This window comes from Brachyhypopomus gauderio, chromosome 5, assembly GCF_052324685.1.
Source record: "Brachyhypopomus gauderio isolate BG-103 chromosome 5, BGAUD_0.2, whole genome shotgun sequence".
Taxonomy (NCBI): domain Eukaryota; kingdom Metazoa; phylum Chordata; class Actinopteri; order Gymnotiformes; family Hypopomidae; genus Brachyhypopomus; species Brachyhypopomus gauderio.
In genome coordinates, this window is record NC_135215.1 from 15,216,088 (window position 1) to 15,234,515 (window position 18,428).

Below are 18,428 nucleotides of genomic sequence, written 5' to 3' on the forward strand. Positions count from 1 at the left end.
CCAGCAGCTGGACCCACACCGTCTGTCAACTCAGCCAGGTGAGCTGTAGCATATTTAATGTGCTAATGGATAAATCCCATTTATCTCATGGATAAATGGCTCGCTCCTCAACTACTTAGGACATTTCCTTAGAGTCCGAACTGTATAGTACGGCCATGATCGCACCAACTTGTTTTATGATTTCTGCAAATATTCTCGGCTGGCCATGGGAAGAAATTCAGTGTCAACAGTGCGGAAACCAATGTCAAGACATTCACCCGAGGTCATGACTGAGACAATGAATGTGGAAACACGGCTCTAAAAATAATAAAACGAGACATGTCCCCCTTTGTGCTCAGGCCTGTATTAATGTGAGTGTGCACATTTAATGGTGCAGTTTACATAAACTCCAGTGGAAAAGGTTCATGCATATTTTATTCAAGAGTAAAAAAAGAGCTTTGTCCCATGGGGCATGCGTACACTGTTAGGAGATCAGGACGTCATAATGCCAAAACTCAGTTTCAGAGAAAAAATACTAGAGAATCACAAATACCTCATGAAATGCTTCAGTTCTCATTAAAGTAAACCACAATAAGCAACCAAACAAGGATCGGGTAGAGTGGAAGAAACCAGCAGAAAGCTTCTTTATAAGAAATAAGAAGAATATTGTTGAGAATAATGATCAGAATGTGATCAGTTGTGCCTGTATTAGCAGCACAGTTTGAGTTACCCATGCAGTCATGCTTTGTCAGCCGCTGGCTTATCAAACAGATTATATTATCATTCTCACTGAACAACGTCTGTACATCAACAAAGAAAAGAAATAATAAATAATAAAATAATTTGTTTTTAATCCTCACAGGAGCTTAAATGAAATGTACAGCAACAACAAACAACCAAAAACAAGCTAGTGAATAAATACACAAACAATAAATAAATTATACGAGCTTAAATAGAAAATGACAAACATAAATAAATTATGATCATCCCTTAAAAATATTTATATATGGATTATGTACAAATCAACATCCCACATATTCGGAGTAGCTGGATCTCAGTTCAGTCTTTTGCAGCTGGACAGGACCTGATTGAGACCTTACAGTACATTTCCACAAAGAATCCGAAAAAACGTCACCACGTGAACTTTCACAATCCCCACAAGCGTCATGACATACAGACCCCCTTCACAGAGCTTCCTTAGCCGAAGCAGGTTAAAGTTAGCGCTAAAAGAACACGCGGCAGGCTCCGCCCATCTCGATGTCCAGAGCTGTAGTCCAGGGGTTGGGGTACGAGTCTGAGGAGGGAGGCAGGTGTAGCCGTTCAGGGGGTCCAGGAGTAAAAGAGGCTAGTCTCAGCGAAACGATACCAGAGCAGAGTATACATTGCAAAGAGCAGACGACTGAACGTGGGCTAAGGGGCATTACCAGTAAGGAAAAAGATGTGTTGCGAAAACATCCCAAAGTCTTTGTGTCAAGTCCCCGTATTCAGTAAATAGTACTTGATACTAATAATCTGTTAAATACTAGTAGCAAAACATGGTAGAAGAGCTAGAGACTGAAAGTAAAACCCACACCTTCAGATACACATTCACACACATTCACACACATTCACACACACACACACACACACACACACACACACACACACACACACACACACACACACACACACACACACACACACTCATGTGACAGTGAATGAACAGAGCTGGGGCATTGTAATCAGGTTCCGGCATGAACCATGGCAGGCAGGAAAAGAAAGAGGAATTGACTTCAGTGATAAAACCTGCTTCCTTACCAAGTAATTACTGATTCATCCACCCACGTGCGCACACACACACACACACACACACACACACACACACACACACACACACACACACACACACACACACACACACAAACAAACAATCCTATTCATCCAAGAGAATAGCACACCACCATCCTGTTATCAGTTTGTAGTTAAGATGTCATTATGCAACCCACACACACTCTTCTTTCCATATTCTTTTTTACCCTTCTCTCTCCACCATTCTCTCTCCGCTGTTCTCTCTATCTCCCCTCTCCTACGCACCATTACACACACACACACACACACACACACACACACACACACACACACACACACACACACACACACACACACACACACACAGAACAGGACATCTTTACTAACTGTAATTTGCCTTTTCCCTCTGGTTGGTGACTGGAGTGGCTGTCCTGCACCTGTTCCCAACGTACTGAGCAGCGGAAGGGCAGGCGGGCCATCCAGCCACGTCACACACCGCAGCCAGCTTAGGGGCGGGGCAGGGGCGGGTTAGGGCAGGGCAGGGGGCGGGACGGAGGAGGAGTCACTGGATATTGCTGTTGTCGTCGGTGCCGTTGGACTCGGTCATGTTCATGCGGCCCATGGAGAGTCCCACACTGTTCATGACATCACGGCGAGGGGGCATACGCTCGTTAATGCGGTCCAGCCCCTTCGCTTCCTCAAAACTAGTGATCTTATGCTGTGGGGAGAAGCCACGGATGGCTAGAGAATAAGAAAGGGAGACAAAGCAAAAAGATACAAGAGAGAGAGACACACACACAGAGACACACAGAGACAAAAAGTCAAAGTCAAATTAGCATATGATAACCCAGTCATGGCATAAACAGCATAAGCAGTTTTTGTCTCAACATAGATAACACACAGAATAACTCACGCGCACACACACACACACACACACACACACACACACACACACACACACACACACACACACACACACACACACACACACACACACACACACACACACTCATGGAGTTTTTCAAATTCCAGGTATAGTTACCAAATTTTTGGTGTCCCAATTATCAACAAATTCTTTAAAAAAATTCTGAACCAAACTCTGGTTTCACCAAGGTCACTTTCTATTATGGCAGTAATGTCAAGCTCTAATGATCCTCATTTGGTTTGGTGTCCCACATAGTAACATCTCTGAGGACCAAGGGGCAGGGGTATTCTGCTCAAGAAGCATCAGGAGATCCCAGGAGATCAAAAGACTAGAACTGATACATGACACAGCCTGCCATTTTCACCTTTAGCACAACTTAGCATTTCAAAAGATACCACTACTCACACAGCACCAAGCTACTGCCTGTCCAGTCTGTACACACACACACACACACACACACACACACACACACACTAAACATGCTACCAAGACAGTTCTCCCAGCCTCCACACCAGTAAATTAACTCCATTATGTAGATAACAGTCATTATTTCTGTATTTCTGAACAATCATTTCTGTTCAGAAGATAAGAAGCCATGCATGGGTGCAATTCAGTTTAAAGGCAAAGATTTTGCCAGAATTTTATGTTTGTATTTCACTAAATTATAAATAGCACGCCAGGTGCATATATAGCATAGACATCACTAATGGGCATTTACACACATTGAATACTGTTAGTGTTCAAAGAGAGATGGAAGAATATGTGGGCATACTGTGCAAAATCCATCAGAAATCTTCACCAGTGCACCTTTAATGCTGAGTTAATTCAATTATGGTGTTTGTTTTTTTTTACTGTGTGGGTAACAAAAGGTATCATAAACTAGATAGATAGATAGATAGATAGATAGATAGATAGATAGATAGATAGATAGATAGATAGATATTAAGACCAACTGAAATCAGGAGTGTCAGAACTGACATGGAAACACACTACAGCAAGAAGAGAGCTTTCTACCAAGTCACTACACACACACACACAATTTCACACTCATATCATCCACTCATTCACACCTTCATTCTGTTATATAAAATCCACTTAACACACACACACACACACACACACACTCAACGTAAATTCACGACAGCTGGAGAGCTGACAGTTCCCTCACTTCCATCTTTTCCCTTATCAAAACCTTAATCGCAATAAGTGAAGTACCAGATGTGCCCCACACAAACACTTCATCTGTGTTTCCAATAGGAAACAACTCAGCAACAGTATATGTGTTAACAGTATGAGTGTTAACAGTATGTGTTAACAGTATATTTGTTAACAGTGTGAGTGTTAACAGTATATGTGTTAACAGTATAACTCTAAGTAGTATCTCTAAGTAGTAGATTCTTGGTTATACTGGAGTCATTGTGTAGCCATGGTACGTGTGGTGTGTTCGTGTGTGACAGAGAGATGGATTTTCTATATATGAATTTTCTGTATGAATACAGTTCTAGGAAGAACTGTTGTTAAAGATCTAGAGGTAGTAAGAACTGCAGAGTAGTCCAATTCAGTGGAAAAATACAGATACATAAACACTGATGGTCTAGGAAGTGAAACAAGTTTATGTTCCAGTAGATGCTTAACAGTGTGGTGAGTTATATTTAGTGGGATCTATTAGCAGATAGATATAATACAGTGGGGAAAATAAGTATTTAGTCAGTCACCAATTGTGCAAGTTCTCCCACTTAAAAAGATGAGAGAGGCCAGTAATTGACATCATAGGTAGACCTCAACTACCAAAATGTGAAAAATAATTTGAGAAAATCATTTTGTCTGACTGTTAAAGAATTTATTTGCAAATAATGGTGGAAAATAAGTATTTGGTCAATAACAAAAGTTCATCTCAATACTTTGTTGTATATACTCTGTTGGCAATGACAGAGGTCAAACGTTTTCTGTAAGTCTTCACAAGGTTGGCACACACTGTTGCTGGTATGTTGGCCCATTCCTCCATGCAGATCTCCTCTAGAGCAGTGAAGTTTTGGGGCTGTTGGCGAGCAACACGTGCCTGGATATGGACTGGCTTAAGCAGGGGGACACGTCTGGCACTGCAAGATCTGAGTCCCTGGCGTCGTAGTGTGTTGCTGATGGTAGCCTTTGTAACGTTGGTCCCAGCTTTCTGCAGGTCATTCACTAGATCCCCCCTTGTGGTTCTGGGATTTTTCCTCACCGTTCTTGTGATCATTTTGACCCCATGGGTTGAGATCTTGCGTGGAGCCCCAGATCGAGGGAGATTAGTAGTGGTCTTGTAGGTCTTCCATTTTCTGATTCTTGCTCCCACAGTAGATTTCTTCACACCAAGCTGCTTGCCTTTTGCAGATTCAGTCTTCCCAGCCTGGTGCAGGTCTACAATTCGGTTTCTGGTGTCCTCCGACAGCTCTTTCGTCTTCACCATAGTGGAGTTTGGAGTGTGACTGTTTGAGGTTGTGGGCAGGTGTCTTTTCAGGGTATATACAGAGATTCTTAAGTTAAATTTAATACCTTTTTAATACCTTTTTAATACCTACAAAATATTTTTTAATACCAGCATGACTTAAAGCGGCAACTGAAGTGGCCTCTCGGTTGTTGCTAACCACTGGCCAAAGCCAGTCTTTAAACAAGCATGAAAAGGAGTCAGGGGTTAAAAAGGCAAGAAGACTGGTGGGGTTCCACTGTAGGTAAGGTAAGTTAATCACTGTATGTATAGTGACATAGAACATTTGTGGAATTACGGTAAATTGCAAATAAATAAATAAACAAAATACAATATTCTGTACTTACGTTTATTATTAGATAAGTCCAAATTAAGGGACACTTTATAAACTAAACAAGATACTCAATAATACATGATACTTTTGTCCACAAACTTTAAATAAATTATGCATGCAATGTATGGATTATATTCAGATATAACCAAAAAACTTCTCTCTGCCTCATGAAGCATGGACTACTGAAAGCAACCTGACCAGAGCTTCTACTTGCCCAAATAATCCATGTACCTCTGAAGGCAAAGCACGAATTATCTCTGCAGCTTCTATTACTGTTATTACTGTTATTATTATTTTCTTTGGTGGCATGCTGAAATAAAATGTATGTTAAGGTTTCCTGACTAGACAAGACTAACATTGATGTTAGACAGTAGGCCTAAGGCTGTGTCCCAAACAGCACACTCTGGAATATTACATACTGCACTACTGAAAACACTTCAAACCATTGTATCCATTTATTTATTCGTTTATTTGTATATTTTATTTTTTACACATTCAGTGTAGTAGCAGTCTGCAGTTTGGGACGTGGCCAGAGAGTAATGTAACTTTACGTTTCAGAGAGCTTTCTGACAAGCGTTAATATAAACGTTAGCTAGCCCAAACCCTCCTAGTCTGTTAACAGCACGTTACAATAAAGCTGTTTTATTGTCATATATATGGTCATATGGTTGGCTATTCATTGCTCTTATCATTGACCTCGCGTTTATATGGAGATAAATCTGTAGCAAAACTTGAGAGCGTGAATGACCTGATTTGAGCACTTGTAAAACAAAATCTGTACGTGTATTTTTAATTTGAGAACTTGTAAATTAAAATTTGCACTTGTATTTTTGATGCGAGAACCTGTAAACTAAAAGTTGTACGTGTATTTTTAATTTGAGAACCTGTAAACTAAAAGTTGCACTTGTATTTTTAATTTGAGAACCTGTAAACTAAAAGTTGCACTTGTAGTTTTGATGTGAGAACTTGTAGAATAAAAATCTGAGCGTGAATGTTAAAAAATTACACCGCACAACTTCAAATCTGCTCTGCTCGACTTTTGCAACACATATCTCAGTGTACGTGTTGCAAAACAGAACTGTGCACTTGTACGGGGAAGTGGGCGGGGCGGTGTGGCGGTGGGCGGGGCAGTGGGGGATGAACAAGAATTGTGACTCAGCTTATTTTTTGCTGCAAAAAGGAAAGAATCGGAGGCTGAACAATTACGGATAATTCCATCTATGATGGCACAAACTAGCTAGTGACAAGTATTTTTCTAATAATAATTATTTTTATAAGCAAAGAAACACCATAATGACATTATGGCTGTCCCGGTTTGTCCCGGGTTTTCTTCTTTTTAATATTCGGTCCCGGCAAAAAAACTAGGTTAGTTCAAACCACGATTCAGACTGTTTCTGCACACTTTAAATCTGTTTTTTTTTCTCGCTGTGTCCATTTTAAACCCCTCCGGTAACATTTTACGTTCGCCGCCACCCCCCGATCAACAACTTACATTCGCCGCCCCCGTCAACAGATTACAATCGCCACCCTGTGTGTCCTTGTTTTTTGTCAGACCTAGGTGGCAACCCTACCGCGGACACCCTGCTTTTATACTGTTAACGACTTCAAACAGGTGCCATTAATACAGGTAATGAGTGGGGGAAAGAGGAGCCTCTTAAAAAAGAAGTTACAGGTCTGTGACAGCCAGAAATCTTGCTTGTTTGTAGGTGACCAAATACTTATTTTCCACCATTATTTGCAAATCAATTCTTTAAAAGTCAGACAAAATGATTTTCTCATAGTTGAGGTCTACCTATTATGTCAATTACCTGGCCTCTCTCATCTTTTTAAGTGGGAGAACTTGCACAATTGGTGACTGACTAAATACTTATTTTCCCAACTGTATATAAAAACTATGAATTGTTGCATTTTTGTTAGTTTAGAGCAAATTCTTCATATCTATAATGGGAGCATGTCCTCTCCAATCGGAGCACGCCATGTTCCTACATCAGCAAAAACATGAAGAAGCAAAACGAAACGGGGACAGGTGACATCAGACAATGATCCACACTGTTGTGGCCTTTCTCAGACGGAAATCGCCGAAGAGGGACAAATGTATTCAGAGCGACGCCAGCGTGGCCTGTTAGCGTGGCCTGTTAGCATTTAGCCAGTCGAGCAGCAATTTGTTGTTTGGTAGCTTTTGCTAGAACATGGGGGATTAGCTACCAACACAAGTAGAAGGACTCCTACATGTTCCCTGACATTACTGACTAAACCACAACATCTGCATTATGTATAATCAACAGAAATCAAATTGACCTTGTCAAATGGGCCTAGCGGACCCTGCTGGTGAGGAAGACTGCTCCTGATGATGCCACAGGCACCTGTGGCCTGGAGCCCAAATTAGCAATGCTCTCAGAGGGGGGGTGGGGGGGGGCATTTACTCTCCTCCCCCTGTCATTTAAAGTGTCAATCACGGGTGTCCATGAGCTGATGTAGCAGAAAGGGGTGGACAGTGCTAAGTGTGTTAATCCACCTCTTTAAGTTGCCAAATTGCCAATTGGAATTAGTCGTCCGCATTTACGCATCTGTGGGGTAAGAACATACACATAGTGATCACTAGGGGGTTGTGGTATACACAGAGCAGTGGTCAGAGCCCAGCACCCTGTTGGGGGTTAGGTGCCTTGCTCAAGGGCACTTCAGTCAGGGCAGAGACCCTGGGAATCAAACCCTCAACCCTTCAGTCACAAGACCGGTCCCCTAATCACCAAACCATGGCTGAGGGGTGAGGGGTGAGGAAGAGGTGAAGCGTGGGGAGGGTGAGGGGTGAGGAAGAGGTGAAGGGTGGGGAGGGTGAGGGGTGAGGGAGGTGTAATGTGTTGTTATGCTGGTAGCAATCTGCAACCTTACTACTAGATGCAACACACAGCCCAATTAAATCATAAAATCATTCAAAGGATCAGTGTTATGATTTAAACATCTACTGTTTTTAACATAAACTGCTATTACCTCTGGAAATACATTTTGTGTTCAACTCTGCAAGTGTGTGGAAAGATGGATGAAAGATATACAGAACAGCAGACAATAGTCAGGCTTCAGAACTAAGCTTGAAAGCAATGATCTGTCTGGTCTATGACAACAACACGTGGTAACATGACATGATGCAGCCCCTGACCATAGCCTGATCATGGCCGTTGCAGCCTAAGTTAGCTAGTACAGGCCAGCTAGATGGCTAGCACACGCTAACTTGACGGCTAGCAAGACAGCTAGCACAGACTGGCGGCGGCTACGCATCCGTAGAGAGAGAGAGAGGCCGGCTGGTGATTACCTTCTCCGTCCTCAACCGACTCGATGGCTTCAATGGCCTCGATGGTAGCTGAGAAAGCACAGACAGACAGACGTAGAGACAGACGGGGAGACAAAGAAAGGAGGGGTGGGAGGAGCGTTACCATGGCAGCCATGCGCATAGCACGACCCGCCACCAGTCCGCTGACAAGGCCGGGTAGTCAGCAGTTAGCGTTAGTGGCACCGCTAGCTGATTAGTAATACTGTGTGTGTGTGTGTGTGTGTGTGTGTGTGTGTGTGTGTGTGTGTGTGTGAGTCTGTGTGTGTGTGTGTGTGTGTGTGTGTGTGTGTGTGTGTGTGTGTGTGTGTGTGTGTACGCACATGTATGGCAGAGATGTTGAGAAAGGCTAACGAGTACATATAATGAATGTAAAGAGCAATCAAAGTGAAAGAGAGATGGAGAGAGGTTGAAGAGAGAGAAGGAGAGAAAGAAAGAAGGAGGAAGAGAAAGAGAGAAGAGGAGAGAAAAGAAGAGGGATAGTAACATTAAGAGTGAGAGCAGCGTGTTTGGGCGAGTACCGCTCTGTAAGGTCTGCTTTCCTCCAGACAGAACTCCGCTGGGCAGCATGCCTGTTGGGGTCAGGCCTTTGAGAGTCAACACGTTCTCACTCTCCTCACTGTGGGAGGAATGAAGCACTCCGGTTATTTAAAACACACATGCACACACACACACACACATGCGGACACACACACACACACGCGGACAGACATGCGGACACACACACACACACACACACACACACACACACATGCACACGCACACATGCGGACACATCTCACTCCCCTCACTGTAGGAGGAATGAAGCACTCTGGTTATTTAAAACACACACACACGCACACACAAACACACATGCATGCACACATGAGGACACACACAATATCACTCCCCTCACTGTGGGAGGAATGAAGCACTCTGGTTATTTAAAACACACACACATGCACACACACACGCACACACAAACACACATGCACGCACACATGAGGACACACACACAATATCACTCCCCTCACTGTGGGAGGAATGAAGCACTCTGGTTATTTAAAACACACACACATGCACACACACACGCACACACAAACACACATGCACGCACACATGAGGACACACACACAATATAACTCCCCTCACTGTGGGAGGAATGAAGCACTCTGGTTATTTAAAACACACAGACACACACACTTACACACATACACATACATACAAACTCATACACATAGAGATTTGTACAGTATAGTAAAATTTTCTTTTTTTTCAGCTCTTCCTGTACTTACCGTAAGACTGAGAACATTTTAGCCATTTTGCCGATGGCACGAATTTTGTTTCTTATCACCTCTTTACGGGCTGCTGCTGCATTAGCTGTGAGGAAACAGACACACACACACACACACGCACGCACGCACGCACGCACGCACGCACGCACACACACACACACACACACACACACACACATTCATAGCTAGCTTTCTGAGTTGAGCAGCTAGCTCTTTCAAGAAACATGGCTGGTATTAGTCTGTTCCCCACCCATTAACTGTATTTAATTATCCTGCGACTCTCTTATTGTGCGACCACACTTTATGTGTCCTAAACATTTTCCCTTTATTTTACCTCACTAAAGTTTTAAAATCTAGTATTTGCCATCTTTGCCCTGTGAAGGAAATGGTCCTTCCAAACACTGAATCTGTCCTCACCATCAAAGATCTCCTCGCCATCGTTCATGAGTTCATCATCGGAGCAGATGCTAAGGACATTTACCAGCATTTCTGTCACTGTGGAGAGGTCAAAGGGTAAAGGTCACAGGCTGTAGTGCAAAAACTTACTACTCAAAGTAAGCACTAAGCTTAATTGAAAAGCCTGAATGTGGACTTGGGGATGCATGTTAGAGAATACTGCTCCCCAGGCTCAACAAACTGGTAAAACTGGTTAAAATGTTTTATGGCACTGGATGCATGTGGACGCACATGGACCCACACTGACTCATGTGGACACAGATAGAGACTCATGAACTCTCATGGACACTCATGAACTCTTATGAACTCACAGGGACACTCATGAACTGTCATGGATTACATGGACACTCATGAACTTTCATGGACACACATGGACACTCATGAACTCTCTTGGACACACACGGATGCACACAGACTCTTGTGGACTCTCATGGATGCACATGCACACACTTGGACACACACAGGCACACATACAAAACAATGTCATTGATGCATACACTACAGCACTCAAATGCCCTTTTAAATTGCACCAAAAATGTGTTCAACTAAATCAATACAATACTACATCATTCTACATTGTTTCTGAAGTGTATTTCCCTTTGGGACAATTTTGAACACTATACAGATTTCACCCTGGTTCTTAGGGACAGGATAGTCACAGACAGAGTTGGGCTTTTTTGGTTAGTTTGAATCCCTTCTGGGATCCTGTAAGATATGATCATACCTTTCTCTCCAACGAAGGGCAGAGACCAGGTGAACACATCCATGAAGTTGGGCAACCAGTAGGGATGAGGTGAGCAGTTAAACTGTCGTATGTTCATCACGTTATTCTCATATTTTAACACAGCAGCTGCAAAAAAGAGAGTTAGATAAATGCAGACCCGCCCATGTGCACAAGTGAGTCCTCAGTTTACAAGTGATTAAGTCAATATGAACCAGGCAGACAAGTGTACTTGTTACAATGGTAACGTTTGTGACATTCACAGGTGTAGAAGCCGTAATAACCCTACGGTAGTACATGGGAGAAAGTGTTTCACATCGTGTGTCTCTGACCTTTATTATTATAAACATCCAGGTAATTGGGTGCGGAGAATATGGTGATGAGAGATGGGAAGCCGGTCGTCTGGCTCTTCCTGTACATGCGGTAGCTGCAGGGACAGAAGCACACGGGAGAGGAGAGAAGAGGTGATCATGAGCGTGAGACACCGAGAGACGCGCCGGGACAGTGTATGCGGGCTTCAGCTGCCGCACGTTGGCGGAGGTGTAGTGGTGTGTGAGAAGTGAAGAGAGTGTGCATGTGGGGGTTGGGGGCTAGGAATGTCATGTTAAGATAATGTTAGAAATATTACAATCACATTTGAAGAGTTCCCCCCTCATTTGTATCATTCCCCCATGTGCTCCTTTGCTTGCATTTGTCTGCCCATGCCTGCCACTCCCCAGCCTACCTGTGTCCAGTTAGCCCCTCCCATGTCTCACCTATGTCTAGTTAGCCCCTCCCTCATCTCACCTGTGACCAGTTAGTCCCTCCGATGTCTCACCTGTGTCTAGTTAGTGTCATGGTACAGCCCCGGACCTCGCCTTTTGGCAGTGTGTTCGTGTAGTCTACGTCTAGTTATGTCCATATGTGTATTTCTGTGGTGGCTTCATGTGTGTTCATTGGTCTCACCTGTGGCTCATCTCGTCATTGCTCGGGTCTCGTGTAGTTCGTCTATTTAATGTGCCTATACGCAGTGTCCCGTGCTTGTCCTTTTCCGAGTCTGATGCCTATGTGTGTTCCCGTGTGTTCCTGTTATGCCTACATGTGCTCTGTCTGCACTTTAAATTTATATAATAAATGTTGTGTGTGTCTATGCACCTCGCCGTTACAGTTAGCCCCTTTCACATCTCACCTGTGTCCAGCTAGCCTCTCCCTTGTCTCACCTGTGACCAGTTAGTCCCTACCCATGTCTCATGGTGGTGTGGGGGTTGATGTAGGGATATTACAGTGGTGTGGGGGTTGATGTAGGGATATTACAGTGGTGTGGGGTTGATGTAGGGATATTACAGTGGTGTGGGGGTTGATGTGGGGATATTACAGTGGTGTGGGGTTGATGTAGGGATATTGCAGTGGTGTGGGGGTTGATGTAGGGATATTACAGTGGTGTGGGGTTGATGTTAAGGATATTACAGTGGTGTGGGGGTTGATGTAGGGATATTACAGTGGTGTGGGGTTGATGTTAAGGATATTACAGTGGTGTGGGGGTTGATGTAGGGATATTACAGTGGTGTGGGGTTGATGTAGGGATATTACAGTGGTGTGGGGTTGATGTTAAGGATATTACAGTGGTGTGGGGGTTGATGTAGGGATATTACAGTGGTGTGGGGTTGATGTAGGGATATTACAGTGGTGTGGGGGTTGATGTAGGGATATAACAGTGGTGTGGGGTTGATGTAGGGATATTACAGTGGTGTGGGGGTTGATGTAGGGATATTTCAGTGGTGTGGGGTTGATGTAGGGATATTACAGTGGTGTGGGGGTTGATGTAGGGATATTACAGTGGTGTGGGGTTGATGTAGGGATATTACAGTGGTGTGGGGTTGATGTAGGGATATTACAGTGGTGTGGGGGTTGATGTAGGGATATTACAGTGGTGTGGGGTTGATGTAGGGATATTACAGTGGTGTGGGGGTTGATGTGGGGATATTACAGTGGTGTGGGGGTTGATATGGGGATATTACAGTGGTGTGGGGGTTGATGTAGGGATATTGCAGTGGTGTGGGGTTGATGTTAAGGATATTACAGTGGTGTGGGGGTTGATGTAGGGATATTACAGTGGTGTGGGGGTTGATGTAGGGATATTACAGTGGTGTGGGGGTTGATGTGGGGATATTACAGTGGTGTGGGGGTTGATGTAGGGATATTACAGTGGTGTGGGGGTTGATGTTAAGGATATTACAGTGGTGTGGGGGTTGATGTAGGGATATTACAGTGGTGTGGGGGTTGATGTTAAGGATATTACAGTGGTGTGGGGGTTGATGTAGGGATATTACAGTGGTGTGGGGTTGATGTAGGGATATTACAGTGGTGTGGGGGTTGATGTGGGGATATTACAGTGGTGTGGGGGTTGATATGGGGATATTACAGTGGTGTGGGGGTTGATGTAGGGATATTGCAGTGGTGTGGGGTTGATGTTAAGGATATTACAGTGGTGTGGGGGTTGATGTAGGGATATTACAGTGGTGTGGGGGTTGATGTGGGGATATTACAGTGGTGTGGGGGTTGATGTAGGGATATTACAGTGGTGTGGGGGTTGATGTTAAGGATATTACAGTGGTGTGGGGGTTGATGTAGGGATATTACAGTGGTGTGGGGTTGATGTTAAGGATATTACAGTGGTGTGGGGGTTGATGTAGGGATATTACAGTGGTGTGGGGGTTGATGTAGGGATATTACAGTGGTGTGGGGTTGATGTTAAGGATATTACAGTGGTGTGGGGGTTGATGTAGGGATATTACAGTGGTGTGGGGTTGATGTAGGGATATTACAGTGGTGTGGGGGTTGATGTAGGGATATTACAGTGGTGTGGGGTTGATGTAGGGATATTACAGTGGTGTGGGGTTGATGTAGGGATATTACAGTGGTGTGGGGGTTGATGTAGGGATATTACAGTGGTGTGGGGTTGATGTAGGGATATTACAGTGGTGTGGGGTTGATGTAGGGATATTACAGTGGTGTGGAGGTTGATGTATGAGTCTAAAACATGTTATGCTTACCCTGCATCCTGCGCCTCATGTGCTCTGATGACTGAGAGGAGGTTATTAGTCTGTAGGAACTCACACACTGCAGGATAGCTGTTCACGAAAGAGAGAGAGAGAGAGAGAGAGAGAGAGAGAGAGAGAGAGAGAGAGAGAGAGAGAGAGAGAGAGAGAGAGAGAGAGAGAGAGAGAGAGAGAGAGAGAGAGAGAGAAATTTCACATGCAGCATGGCTGCTGTCTGTCACTCAACACTCAAGATTTCAGGATGTGGCTTCAATTTTAATGGATTTATTTGGAGGGTCACTGTGACACATTTAGGTTTGTGGGGAACTGCCCAATAAACTGTCCTACTCTATTGTCATGTCTCTGACAACCACATGGTGGTAGTAGTGAGTGGTGTGAGGTGGCACATCTTTTTGACATGAACCACCTTTGCAACACATCCACATTCAAATATATCCTGGGTAATGAAACCCCCCAAAGCACAGTGTAGTCAAAAAGTACCCACTAAAAATAAAGGTGTGGGTACGATGTAATTCTGAGTGGGTGAAATCTGATTCACTCTGACAAGCACAGTTATCCAAGGTTAACTGTCATGATAAACCTACTGCCAGTTCTGAGGCTTGTACATGGGTGATAGTATTTGCTTCAGTTTGTTTGTTTCCCCCCCAAATATATTATAAGACAATAATCACTGTAGGAGAACAGCATAATGTTGTAAACACTAACAGTTAACACTGTTACATTAGTTGGGGGGGGGGGGGGGGGGGTAGCATTTTTATATTTGTGTAATGAATCAAATGTAATTATGAAACACACTGACCAACACTTACTGAAAAAAGAGGAACAAAATACCTGGGCATTCACTGTAATGACATCTATTCACCACATGGGGAGTTTTCTTACCCCTTTAACACTTGCTGTGTATTTTTGGGAAGTTGAAATCAGATTCTAGGAAGAGTCCATGACTGACATGCTAAAATGATCTACCGATCTGAGTATAAGAGAGAATAAGACCTGTCCTACACCTGAACAGGGTCCTTTTATGGGGAGGAGGATTTGACAGCTATGGGGAGACAGAGTGTAAGGGACTTATTTTTAAAAAGCCAGTGATATAAAACAAGATAGCCAGCTAATCAAAGCAGTATTGTGCACCCTAATGTATTCCAAATAACTTGCAGTGCCTATCATAGTCACACATAAAACACCTTTATCTAGTTTGTACGGTTTCAATCATTCTGGCAGATTTCATAAGATGAGAGCAATGAGAATACTATAGCTATAACATAAATGCCTCAAGCTCTCTCTCTCTCTCTCTCTCTCTCTCTCTCTCTTTCTCTAGATCTATCTATCTATCTATCTATCTATCTATCTATCTATCTATCTATCTATCTATCTATCTATCTATCTATCTATCTATCTATCTATCTATCTATCTATCTATCTATCTATCTATCTATCTATCTTTCATCTAACCATCCCTCCCTCATTTGCTATATGTTGCCCACTCTTATTCCATCTCTGTTGCCCTTATTTATTTATCATTCTCCCTCTCCTTCTCTCTCCATCTTTCTCTCTCTTAACCTCTCTCTCTGCAGATCTGGCAGTAGTAGCCAGTTGTCATAGTAACTGCGGATCGCCAAGTCCTGGGGGATCATGGGAATTCTGTGTTTTGCTGAGGCTGGCCACTGTTTGGGCTGCTTTACAATTCCAATTACCAACACTGTCTCATTTTTACGCTACACCTCAGAGCGCCAAACTTCTCACACCCTCTTCACCAAACAAATTTCCTAAAGCAATAATGACAGTGAATGGACTGTTTCCTTTTCATTCTGGAAACACCGGCCGCTCACATTTATAAGAACTGTTAAGAGCCTAATAAGTTTGTATACATTTATACTCTGTAGATATAATTGAAATAGGCAAAAATATTGGATGGTTGCACCTGTTATTTTTTTTAAGGTGAAATATTTATAATACAGTATCTACAATATATTTGTTACAATCAAAAAAGCTTCAGAAATGCCATATTGTGTCTCTGCCTCTTTACTGTCTCTGTGTCTCTATTTTTCTGCTGTCTCTGCCTTTCAATTGTCTGTCTCTACTGTCTCTGTGTCTCTACTGTCCCTGTCTGTGTCTGTCACTTGCACTCCCAACATATTTTTCCATTATCTATAACTCTGTCACTTGTTTCACTGCCTCCCATCACACACGCACACACACACACACACACACACACACACACACACACACACACACACACACACACACACACACACACACACACACCTACAAAGAAACACACAAGTGCGCATCACCTGTAGAAATAGGAGCAGCCACGAACAGTGTTATGGCTGAAGTACTCCTGGGACTTCTCATTGCCAAAGTCCTCTAGAGGATCTGACCACAGCAGATCACACATGGGTCCAAAAGCTGGAGGCTCCTTAAACCGGTCCAGCTGGAGCACAGAATGACAGAGAGCACTGATGGAGGATAGCGCCCTCTTCAGGAACCACTGGACTACAGCACTTTCAGAAGCACATGTGGATACTATTGTCACTCACATATTAATGTTTTAAGAATGTGGGTGTGGGTGTGTGTTTGTATGTGTGTGTATGTGTTTGTGTACATCTATCCATGGAAATGTGTGTCCGTACCTTTTTGATGTCATCTAATGTGTGTATTTCAGGTGAGAGGCCTCCGTGCACACACAGGAACTGCTGGTTCATCAGAGCAGCCAGAGGCAGACAGTCAAACGCATCCATACATGAATCATACACCTGCTCCGAGTATTTGATTTTACCTTAGAGGAAGTGAGAGAGGAAGTCACAGTGAGGACAAGAGTGAGGGATACAGTGCAGAGAGGGGAACGACAAGGTCGACAAAGACAGGATGGAAGGGCAGAGAAGTAGATAAAAACAAGGGGAAAGTTTTCATTCAAACAACAACAAACGTTGTGACATGTTTTGAGCCTGATTCTTGTGAGTCTGATTCACACACAGAGATCTTGCATGCATTTACACTTGTGCAGAACACTGTCAATCGAGGGAGAGAGTGCGTGTGTATGTGTGCATGGGAGAGACAATCTGTACTGTGTCAACTTCACCAGCCCACATCTCCCCCATCTGTTCAGTCACACCACTGCATGATCCCGCAACACAGCACTACATGATCCCGCAACATGCATTCAGGCACGCAGGCACGCATCTTTCATATACATACATATACATAAATATGTATATATCTGTATACATCCATACACACACACACACACACACACACACACGTGTGCTGTGTATATATATATATATATATATATATATATATATATATATATATATATATAGCTGATGGTTATGTGTGGATAATGCTGTATGTGGGTGAGCTGAGCTGTTGTTAATGTTTTTAAGGGTGTTTCCTTTGGAGAGTGCACTGGTTTTCCTGGTGCACTGATTCCACTGTCCCTCTCACAGTGTGGCGGTCTCTTTAACGAGGGGCAGACTTCTTTAGGCTATGAGTTTGTCCTACAAAGTGTGTGTATGAGTGTGAGATTCTGTGTGTGTGTGTGTGTGTGTGTGTGTGTGTGTGTGTGTGTGTGTGTGAGTGTGTGTGTGTGTGTGTGTGTGTGTGTGTGTGTGTGTGTGTGTTCTGATGTAAAAGGAGGGCACCCACTCCTTACTGTCCTCATCAGGGAAATCACAGTCGTTGACTCCCTTGGCCAATCATTAACGAGCAAATTAATTTGCTGCTAATCATTCTCTCTCTCTAGCTCTTTCTCTCCCCTTCCCCTCCCTCCCTCCCTCTGCCCGTCTGTTATTAGAGAGTGGCTGATCTGGAAAGAAGCACTGCAAGAAAACACTGAGAGGAAGAACACAGAGGGGAGAGCTCACAGGTACTGGACGGGTCCGAGGGGATGGATGGATGGATGGATGGATGTATGTGTAATGAAGGGGTGTGACTGAGATGGGGAGACAGGGAAAGAAGAATATCTTGACCTTCATACTTACATTCTTGTTTGAAAGTGAAATATTCTGTCAAATGTCTACATTCGTGGTTCCCCCGCAGCAGAAATAACGTCTTTGGGTAGAGGATTTTCAGGGACCAGAGATACAAAACACACTGAGGGACAAAGAGACAAAGAGAGCAAGAGG

General features: G+C 43.5%; 1 protein-coding gene across 3 annotated transcripts in view; it reads right to left on the reverse strand.

The window, feature by feature from the left end:
• Positions 1–337: 337 nt before the first annotated feature.
• ppp3cb (protein phosphatase 3, catalytic subunit, beta isozyme) overlaps positions 338–18,428 on the reverse strand; it is a 43,219-nt gene continuing 25,128 nt past the window's right edge. For all 3 annotated transcript variants that reach the window (XM_077005997.1, XM_077005998.1, XM_077005999.1), the window contains exons 4-14: positions 18,285–18,396; positions 16,935–17,080; positions 16,596–16,735; positions 14,296–14,373; positions 11,596–11,690; positions 11,267–11,392; positions 10,504–10,581; positions 10,087–10,171; positions 9,334–9,431; positions 8,798–8,845; positions 338–2,508 (exon numbers count right to left, since the gene is read on the reverse strand). In XM_077005997.1, coding sequence (XP_076862112.1) covers positions 2,330–2,508; positions 8,798–8,845; positions 9,334–9,431; positions 10,087–10,171; positions 10,504–10,581; positions 11,267–11,392; positions 11,596–11,690; positions 14,296–14,373; positions 16,596–16,735; positions 16,935–17,080; positions 18,285–18,396 — 1,185 coding nt within the window. In that variant the 3' untranslated portion in view covers positions 338–2,329. The remainder of the gene's footprint in view (positions 2,509–8,797; positions 8,846–9,333; positions 9,432–10,086; positions 10,172–10,503; positions 10,582–11,266; positions 11,393–11,595; positions 11,691–14,295; positions 14,374–16,595; positions 16,736–16,934; positions 17,081–18,284; positions 18,397–18,428) is intronic.